This window comes from Pediculus humanus, genomic scaffold (assembly GCF_000006295.1).
Source record: "Pediculus humanus corporis 1103172108292 genomic scaffold, whole genome shotgun sequence".
Lineage (NCBI taxonomy): Eukaryota > Metazoa > Arthropoda > Insecta > Psocodea > Pediculidae > Pediculus > Pediculus humanus.
The window spans coordinates 59,141-69,171 of record NW_002987861.1 but is presented as its reverse complement, the minus strand read 5'-3'; the positions used below and the strand labels follow the sequence as shown (position 1 = coordinate 69,171).

Genomic DNA, 10,031 nt, shown 5'->3' with positions numbered 1-10,031 from the left:
ATTATTATTATTTTTTTAATAACTTACTGGAATCCATGTTTCAGTCAGGTTCAAAAAATAATAATAAACCTAATCCCCCCTCTTTTTTTTTTTACCCGGGAGAAATGCAATATTTCGCTCTAACTTCCCCACCCGGTAGCAGGGAGAGTGTGGGAGGAAGTTGAAGCACATACCGACTAAAATTCCTAGGGGTGTTTCACCGTGTTCTTTTTGCAGGGGGGAGGGGCGTTCGCGAGAGTAAGCCTGCATTTCAGCCTCAGCCTCCTCCTGAGTTAGGTTCACACTTGCGATGATGGGTATCCCACCTGAGGAAGATTCCGGTACTTCCCCTTTATACCCTACGAGAGGCAGCTCCGACCTGACACCATCTTACCTGCCTCTTCAGCAGAGTTTGTGAATTTTCGAAGGGAGAGAGAGATGGCCTCCTTTCAGGTCGCAGCTCCGCATTTACCCCTTTTTTGATCAAGCACCCAGTTTCACCTCCTCGAACAAGGTTCGGTTCATTCCCAATGCCACAAAAGGGTGCTAGGTCACTTATCCCCTCTATGTAGGTACAGGTTTGTTTTTGTTAAGACAAATTAAAGTTGAACTCTTAACTCGGGACCGATTTTTCCCCTATTTGAACACTATCTGGCTACCTCGGGCTCCCCTAAGGCATCTGTAAGTTTAAGATTTACCCCTAGCGGATGCCTAGTCAACGTGGGAGATTGAATCCCAGTGCCCCCTCACCTTAAACATCCTCTTTACCCAGGTCTCCGAGTAGTTGGGATTACAGGAGTACACCACCACTTCCGTCTTACAAAAAAAAAAAAAAAAAAAAGAAAAAAACGAATCTTACCCTTCTTTTACTTTTAATATTTTCTAATTGTCTTTGAGTGCATTCTCCGATGCTTTGACTACCCCAAAGTTCCAAACCGACTTTGGTATACGTAAAAGTCATGGAACCGATGGGTAAAACGTATGTGAGTAACATGAATATTACGTTGTACCTGAAACGATGAAAAAAAAAAAAAAATTAATTAATTAATTAATAATGGCGGATTCTGTCGTTTTTTTTAAAAATCTATGGCGGGAAAATTTTTTCTTTTTTTTTTTTTTTTTTTAACACAAATTAAAAAAAAGGAAAAAATACGCAATATCCGGTTTCGTTTTAATTTTAAACGGTTTCCCTCTGCGTGTGCGTGTGCGTGCGTGTGCGTGCGTGTGTGAAATTTTGTATAAAGTCAAAAAAAAAAAAGGGTAATAAATGGAAATTATTATAATTATTTCTTTATCGCGTTTTCTTCCGGGGGACGGGGGACGGGGGGTAAATCGTCATAATAATAATAATGATGATGATAATAATAATAATAAACTTTTTTTTCGGTCTTTTTTTTTTATTACGACGATTTATATTGTAATAAAATTTTTATTCGAGTATAAGGAAACGTCAAAATCTCTTTCTCTCTCTCTCTCGTGCGACGATTTTATCATCTATCTCTTTTACTTTTTGATTTTTATTTCACGATTGTTTTTTTCCTCTTTCTCATTCCCTCTCTCTTTTTCTTTTCTTTTCTTTATGCGACCATGATGAAAATTTTAAATTTCTTACATTTAAAAAATTTTTTCATTTATTATTATTATTATTATTATTATTATTACTACCCTTTTACCGGATATTGTTTATACCTTTTGTTTACGTTTTTTTTTATTGTTTGTTTTTGTTTTGTTAAAAAACAATTATTATTATTATTATTACTATTTCGTTTGATGAATGAAACGAACGGAAAGGGAAAAGGAAGTGATGAGATTGTTACGGATAAAATCGTTATGACGTTTCTTTAATAAAAAAATAATTATGATTAATAATAACAATAATAATGATTGGGATGATTATTATTATTATTGTAATTTTCTTAGAAAATTTTGTTTTTCCAAAAAAAAAAAAAAAAAAAAAAAAAAAAACTTTTACAATTTTATATTTTTAATTAACGGAAAACATAATGAAAAAAAAAAAAAAATTTAAATTTGTTCTAAAGTCGCTTAACAAATGAAAAATGATGATGATGATGATAATAATAACGATAATAATAACGATAAGAATTGTAAAATTTGTATTCGGGTAAATTATTTTAATTAAAAAAATTTTCTTTTTTTTTTTTTTTTTTTTTGTTTCGTACAATGGAAAAAAATAAATGTTTTGAAATGAATTTGAAAACCTTAGAAGAAGAAAAAAGATTTTTTTTTGAGAGGGCGGTGAAGAGGGCGGATTTGGTTTTTTTTTTTTTTTTGAAAAACAAAAAGAAAAGTCAAGTTGGAAAATTTATTTACGACGTACGACGTTAACTTTTGACGTGTTAAATATGAATAAAAAAAATATGTTTGTTTTTATAATCGATGACGTTTTTTTTGAGGGGGGAGGGAGGGGAGACTTTTGTTGTTTAACCAATTTAAAAAAAAAAAAAAAAAGAAAACGAGGTTATGGAAAATTTTTAATAAATAATTATTTAAATTTAAAATTTTCGGTTTTTCGTTTTATTTTTAAATAATTTTTATTAAAAGTTTTTTAGCAAAAAAAAAAAAAAGGAAGTAAAAGTTGTTAGTTAAACCGGAAGTGGTGGTGTACTCCTGTAATCCAACTACTCGGAGGCCTGGGTAAAGGGGATGTTTTAGGGGATTGAATCTCCCACGTTGACTTGGCGTCCGCTGGGGGTAAATCGGAAACATGAATGCCTTGGGGGAGTCCGAAGTAGCCAGGTTGAGCCCAAATAGAGAAAATGTTCAAATCTTAAGAGTGAGAGTGGGAGTTACATTTCAACTTGTCCAAACAAGACCAGACCTGTACCTTAGTAAGGGGATAAGTGACCTATCATCCATTTGGGGCATTGGGAATGAACCAACTCTTGTTCGGGGGGTTGAAACTGAGTACTTGATTTAAATAGAATAAATGTAGGGCTGTGATGTGAAAGAAAAACAGATGATAGATGAATGGGATTCCCGACCACAGATATCTCTCTCTCTCTGTCTTTCTGGGAACTTGCAGACTTTTCGGAAGAGGCTGTAATGATAATAACAGATCGAAATCGTCTCACGGAGGATAAAAGGGGAAGTACCGGGATCTTCCTCGGGTGGGAACCTAATAATTCTGCCTCACGAGGGGGTTGAGGCTGAAATGCAGGTTGCACTCCCGCATACGCCTTCCTCCGGGAAAGAGCACGGCGATACACGCCCTGGAATTTTAGTTGGGTAGTGACTTCCGGTTGAGTCCCCCACACTCTCCCTGCTACTGGGTGAGGAGGTTAGTGCGAAATGCATTTCTCCTTGGTTAACCAAAAAAAAAAAATTAAAAATAGTCAGTTGGGATTTAAATCGAGTTATCGAATTAAAATTTCCAGAAAACCAGCAATAAAGACCAAAAACTAAACGTTAGCCATTTGCGCCATTTTTTTGTTGTTGTTGTTTGTTGCTGGAAAAATTCCATTTCGAAATTTAAAAAAAAAAAAAAAATTAATACTAAAATTTCATTGTTGCAGGTCATCATGAGATCAAAAACCAACGTGGGATTTTATATAATGAACCCTTGAAAAATTTTCGATAGAGAAACGGAAACCGCTCGCCGAAAGATATATATTTATATAAAATTACGTAAAACTATCGGATAAAATCGAAGAAAAAAAAAAGAAAAAAAAAGGAAAAAAAGGAAAGAAAAAGGAAAAAACAAATTTCAAAAGTTATTTTATTACGAACTAAGGAAAAACGAAGGAATAAGGTGAGTGAGTCTCTCTCTTTTTTTTTTTTTTTTTTTTTTTAAATTATCCTTTTACAAAAGGTTTTAAGGTTTACGAGTTTTCATTTTTTTTTTTTTTGTTTTCTCTTTCAAACCCCTTTCCCCGTCATCCCCATTTCCCTCCCTTCTTACCTACGGGATCTCCTCCGGTAAAACTTTCATTTCTTAAGTGAAAGAAAATAGATTGTAATGAAATATGCATGAAAGGTTTTAGATATATATATATATGTATCGAATCGAAATATTTTTTTTTTTTTATTACCGTGAAAATGAAAAGGTTATTATTATTATTATTACTACTTTTTTTTCGAGGGTTAAGTAATAGAAAAATAAACAAACAAACAAACAAATAGACGAACAAACAAACAAACGCCGGGTAAAACGGGGAGGGGAAAAAAAAAAATTTCATAATTATTTTTTAAATTTCCCGCGTGATTCGTGCGTTTAGAAATCGTGTCATTAGATATAAAATAAAATACTCGAATTTGGAGATTAAATTGGGGAAATTTATAAAGAAAAGTTAAAATTAAAAAAAAAAAAAAAAGAAAAAGAAAATTTTTTTCCCCCCCTTTGTAAAAGCCCGAAATAATTTTTTATTTTTTTTTTATTTTTATTTTTGGTAAATTAACCTTTTTGATTCATCCTTTTTTTTCCTTTTTTTCCTTTTTTTTCTTCCTTTTTTTTTTTCGTTCTTAAAATGAAGATGATCTCGAAACGTCAGAAATCAAGAGGTTAAAGTTTATAAAACCGAAAAAAAAAAACAAAAAAAAAAGAAAAAGAAAAAAAAAAGTTTTCATTTTGACTAGAGTAGTTGTTTACTTTTTGACTAGCGTAGTTGTTTTCATTTTGACTAGAGTAGTTGTTTACTTTTTGACTAGCGTAGTTGTTTTCATTTTGACTCGCGTAGTTGTTTTCTTACGTCATATTATTCCTATTATATATATATATATATATATATATATATATATATATATATATGAATTCAATACGGGGGGAAAAAAAGTATTATTTTTATTATTATTATTTTTGTTGTTGTTTACGGATTGTTTTATTATTATTATTATTATTATTATTATTTTTGATACACATCAGAAAAGGATACGAAATTTAATTTTGTCGTACGCGATAGAAAGAAAGAAAGAAAAAAAGAAAAATTTTTTTTATTATTTTTTCTCAATTCCTTCCATTAGGATAATAAAAAAAAAATTTATTAAATAAAAACGTATTAAATTTTTTATTTTTATTTATTGGCATTTCAATAACTAATAAATAACTTTTTTTTTTTTTTTCTTCTGCTTCGTACATATATATACATACGAAAAAAATTCGAATGAAATCAAATAATTTTCCGGAAAGGGTTCGTTCGGGTTGTGGGAAAATTTTCGAAAAAAAAAACAAACTCGTATATATTTATTTATTATATATGTAAAAAGTTTATTTATTATCTTTAAAATGGGATGCCGAAACGTCGGGATTTTTTTTTTTTTTTCTGGAGAATGCTCTGGAAGGGGATGAGAGGGAGGGAAAAGGGAGAGAGAAAGTATGAGAAAGGTTGGAGGGATCATGGAAAAAATTTTATCCGAAATTAAAATAAAGTAAAAAAACTTTTCGCGGTTTTTATTATTCCCGCAAAATAACTCACGTAAAATTATTATTATTATTATTATTATCAATATTTTATTATTTATTTATTTATTATTATTATCATTACTATTATTTTTTATAAAATTTCTTATTCGTTCGTTTGTTTGTTTGTTTGTTTGTTATTTTTTTCTTATTTGTTTTTGATATCCAAGTTAAAATTTTTTGTTTGCTCATAAAAAAAAAAAAAAAAAAAAAAAAAAAAAAAAAAGAAAAGTCGAATTGAAAAATTGATATTGTTTGTTTGTAATACAAAACCGGAAATCACATATTGCCGGAAACGTCATTTTTTCATTTTTTTGACATATTTGAACTTTTTTTCTTTTCTTTTTTTTTTTTTTTTTTTTGAATAAGAAAAAATAAAAAAAAACGTCAAATTATTTGCGATGCGATTGTCGAATTTTATTGGGTGAGGGGTGAGGTAGGGTGTAATGGCGGAAGGGGGGGGAAATTCAACAAGTTGAAAAAAAAAATCCGCCTTTATTTTATTTAATTCTTTCTCCCCCCCCCAAAAAAAAAAAATTTTTGATTTATGCGTTTGTTCTCTGATAATGGATTAATTTTGATAAGAGTTCATCGAACTTTCTTTTTTTTCCGCTTATTTTCTCTTTCCGGAATGTCGGAAAATTTTTTCTTTTATTTTTCCCTTCCCATTTCGGTTAGAAAATATATAACGAAAATTAGTATTGGGAAAAAATGAGGGGGTGGCAGGAGCGGAAAAAGGTTTAAAGGTTTTAAGGAATTATTTTAATTTGTTTTTTATCCGCTAATTCACCTCCCCACCCCCACCCCCCATTTTTTTTTTTGAATTTAAGAGTTTACAATTAAATTTAGTTAATAAATTTTTTTTTTTTTTTTTACGGAGATGGGGGGAAAGGTTTAATTTAATTTTTTCATTCGAAATGTAATAAAAAAAACAGAAAAAGGTAAACGGGAAAAAAACAAGAGAGAGAAAGAGGAGGGAAAAAAGAAAAGGAACGATACGAAAACCGGAAATGTAGTTCGATGCCGGTCAAAATCGAATTTAAAAAAATATAATTTAGAGGTTTGCTATTGAGATCTTCCTCCCCTTCCTTTTCCCTTTTTCCTTTTCTCTTTTCCCTCTTCTTCCCTCCCCTCAAGAAGAAAAACACGAAATTTAACTTACCAATATTCTTGTATGCTTTCGTTTGTCGGTCCATCCGGCCAAACCATGTAACAAACTCTTCGCTCGTGACCCTGTTCGAATTTAACAACTTCCAACGTGTAAAAAATAAGATTTGGAATCGATAGAAATATGCCGACGATCCATATTCCGGCCGCTATTCCCAACGTCATTTTACGACCCATTCTCGGCCTTAAAGGATTCATTATCGCCATGTACCTGACATTGATGACAAAAAATAATAATTATAATTCTCACCTTTACAAAGAAAAAAAACATTTAAATAATGATAATAATAATTAAGAAGGCGGGAAGGAATAGAGGGGGGAAAACCGTCTGGAAAAAGTTTAACATGTCGGGGGGGAGGGAGAGAGAGAGAGGAAAGGAAGGAATGAAAATTTTCAACAGTCGATTCGCGACACACATTTTCCCAATCAAAAAAAGGTTTTTTTTCCTTTTTTTGTTTGAAAATAATTCGTAGGGAAATTTGTCGCAATAAAAAAAAATAAAAGTCGTAGTGAATTCCGTCGGAAAATTACAAAAATAATAATAATAATAATAAACTCGCGATAATCGTAAATTTTTTTTTTTTTTTTATATATAAAAAGGCGAGGAAAATTTTATTTTCCCTCGCGTAAGTGGGGGCGGGGGTGGGGAAATCTTTCGTCGTAATTATTGTACTAAGAAAACGATGACGTAATATGAAACGCATTTTCGTGAAATTTAATATATATATACGTAAACATTAATAATAATAATAGTGATAATAATGAAGGCAAATAAGAAAATGTGTAAAATTTCACAAAGGTAAAAGACAATTAATTAATTAATTAATTAATTTTTTTCCTTTGATTAGGTGTAAACAAATCCTTCGTCTCTTAACAATCACAACAATCACAACAACAACAACAACCGCATGTCATTATAAATAAAAACAAACAAAATTGTTTAGCGCATCTCTGATTTACAAGGTAAGTTTATTTTCTATTCCATGTCGAAAAAAAAAAAAAGGAAAAATGGCGGGAAATAATAATAATAATAATGAATTAATTTCGAAAAAACATTTTTTATTATAACTTTGTCGTTTGTTGATCTCGACAAGGTAACAACTTGAAATATTTTGTTAGGGTTTGTACGTGAGAGCGTTTGTATATACATATAAAAACATGACTAAATTGAAATCTTTCGAGATTATTTAAATTATTTATTTATTTATTTATTTTATTTTATAAAAAAAAAAAAAAACTTGTTATCCGTTTTCTTTCAAATCGGGTTTTTATTTAATCGTTTGTTTATTTATTTATTTATTTATTTTTCATAAACAAACAATAATGAATAAATAAAAAAAAAAAAAAATTATTTATTTACTTAGTACGTACTTAATAATGAAATCGCGTCGACCGGATTTATTTTTTAAATTAATTTTGAAGTTAATAAATTATTAAAAAAATTCAAACCGGATATGGTTGAATTTTTTTTTTTTTTTGTAGCCTCCATCATTATCATTATTATTATTATTATTATTATTATTACAATTTCACGTTTTTTTTTTTTAATATTCGAATTTGAAAGGGTTTTAATAAAAAAACAAATTTATTTATTTATTTATTTTTTATTTATTTTTTAATATAATAAAGTTGGATTTTAATTTTTGGGTTTTTTCCCTAGTTTTATTAATAATTTGTTCGTTTGTTTGTTTGTAGGGACGTTTTTTTTTTTTTTTTTTTTTTTTTTAAATTTATATAAATAAAAAATAAAATTATTATTATTCGTTTATTTTTTTCGTCGTTTGTTTTGTCAAATATTATTAATTATAGTGTCGAGAGAGAGAGAGAGAGAGAAAAAATTTTTATTAATAAAACAATCCGTTTGTTTGTTTATTTAAAAACAAATTTCTCAAAGGGTTATTAATCTATTTTGAAATTCAATACAAACGCAAAATTATATGTTTAATTAAAAACAAACAAACAAACAAAAATTTGCGGGGGCATGAATGGGTAATAACGATTTGTTTTGAATATTTTAAATGAGTTGCTAAGGAACGTAAAAAATTGTTTTGATTTGGTAGAATTGAAAAATTTTAATTTTTTTTTAAAATGTTGTCAACCCTGATTCGTTTCGTATCCGTTCGGAGGGGGGGGGGAATAAAAATTATTATTAATTTAAAAAATTAATTTTTTTATTTAAATTTTCATTTCAGATGATTCGGTTAAAAATTGTTTTTATTTTTATTTTTTTTAACCGGAAACGGGTTTCATTTTTATACAATCAACAAGAAAAACAGGAAATACATTTCAAAATTTTTTAAAGAGAAAAAAATGAACGGAAACGAAGAGAAAGGGAGAAAGGAAATTCTTGTCGCGTTTCCACGTTCGTCACGTTCATAATTCCAGTAGGTAAGTTACGTTCAAACTTTTTAAATAAAAAATTTATTTCTCAAAGTGATATAAAATCAAAGAAGGGGGAGGAGGAGGATGAGGGTGGAGGGAGGGGGAAAAAACGTGACGGATTCTTAAATCTTTCGTGTCACGAAGACCGACCAATTATTTTTCTCTCGATTTAAAAAAAAAAAAATTTTTTTCTGTTTTTTTTTTGGAGGGGGGGGGGGAAAGCGGAGGAGGAAAAGTTGGAAAAATTTCTTTCGATTTTTTTATTTATTTATTTATTTTTTTTTTTACGTCGGATGTTATTATTATTATTATTACCATCATGAAAATCGTTGATCGTTTGAAAATTTTCGGTAAAAACCCAACAAAATAATGTTCTATTGACACGAATAAAATAAATTTTCCAAGTATTTACGTTATTGTCACGAACCCAATTGCAAAAATAAACATTTTTTGCGGCGGTTCGTTTCGTTTCGTTTCTTCTTAAACCGCCGCAGCACACACACACACACACACACAGAAAAAAACGTGTCAATATGGATTTTATTGACACGAAACGACAGGGAAAACAAAAACAAAAAAAAAAAAATATTTTTTTGCCCTTGTTTTATTTATTTATTTATTTATTTATTTACACAATCAAAAATAGTTACGAAATGAAAAAATTTTGAATCCCGAATCAAATCGGTGTTGACTAAAAATAAAACAAAAATTTTTTTTGTTGTGGTTGTTGTTGTTATTTAAATCGTTGAAACAAACAACAATCGGGGTCGAAGTAAAAAAAAAAAATTATATATATATATATATATATGTATTTTTTTTTTCGTTGCTTCCACGAATAAAAATCGGTCGGTCATTAGTCGAAGCAGATGGGACAAGTGACACGTCACGTTTAAATCAATTTTTCCTCCTCCTTCGTGGCTAAAGAATATTTTTATTTATTTATTTATTTTTTCTTTTCCCTTTTTGAATACTGCTTATTACCCCGAATGATTTTATGACGTCATTGACATTTATTTATTTTTTTTTAAACGTATAAAATGTTTGTTGTTGTTGTTGTTGTTGTCGTCGTCGTCGTCACTCTCACGTTCTT

At 29.3% G+C, this 10,031-nt stretch overlaps 1 protein-coding gene across 1 annotated transcript in view; it reads right to left on the bottom strand.

Moving 5' to 3' along the window:
- Phum_PHUM545910 (class A rhodopsin-like G-protein coupled receptor GPRtak3, putative) overlaps positions 1-10,031 on the bottom strand; it is a gene marked incomplete at both ends in the record, with an annotated part of 18,969 nt that overhangs the window by 5,307 nt on the left and 3,631 nt on the right. Inside the window, 2 exons of the mRNA XM_002431702.1 lie at positions 839-989; positions 6,555-6,770. Of these exons, the coding sequence (XP_002431747.1) occupies positions 839-989; positions 6,555-6,770 (367 nt within the window). The remainder of the gene's footprint in view (positions 1-838; positions 990-6,554; positions 6,771-10,031) is intronic.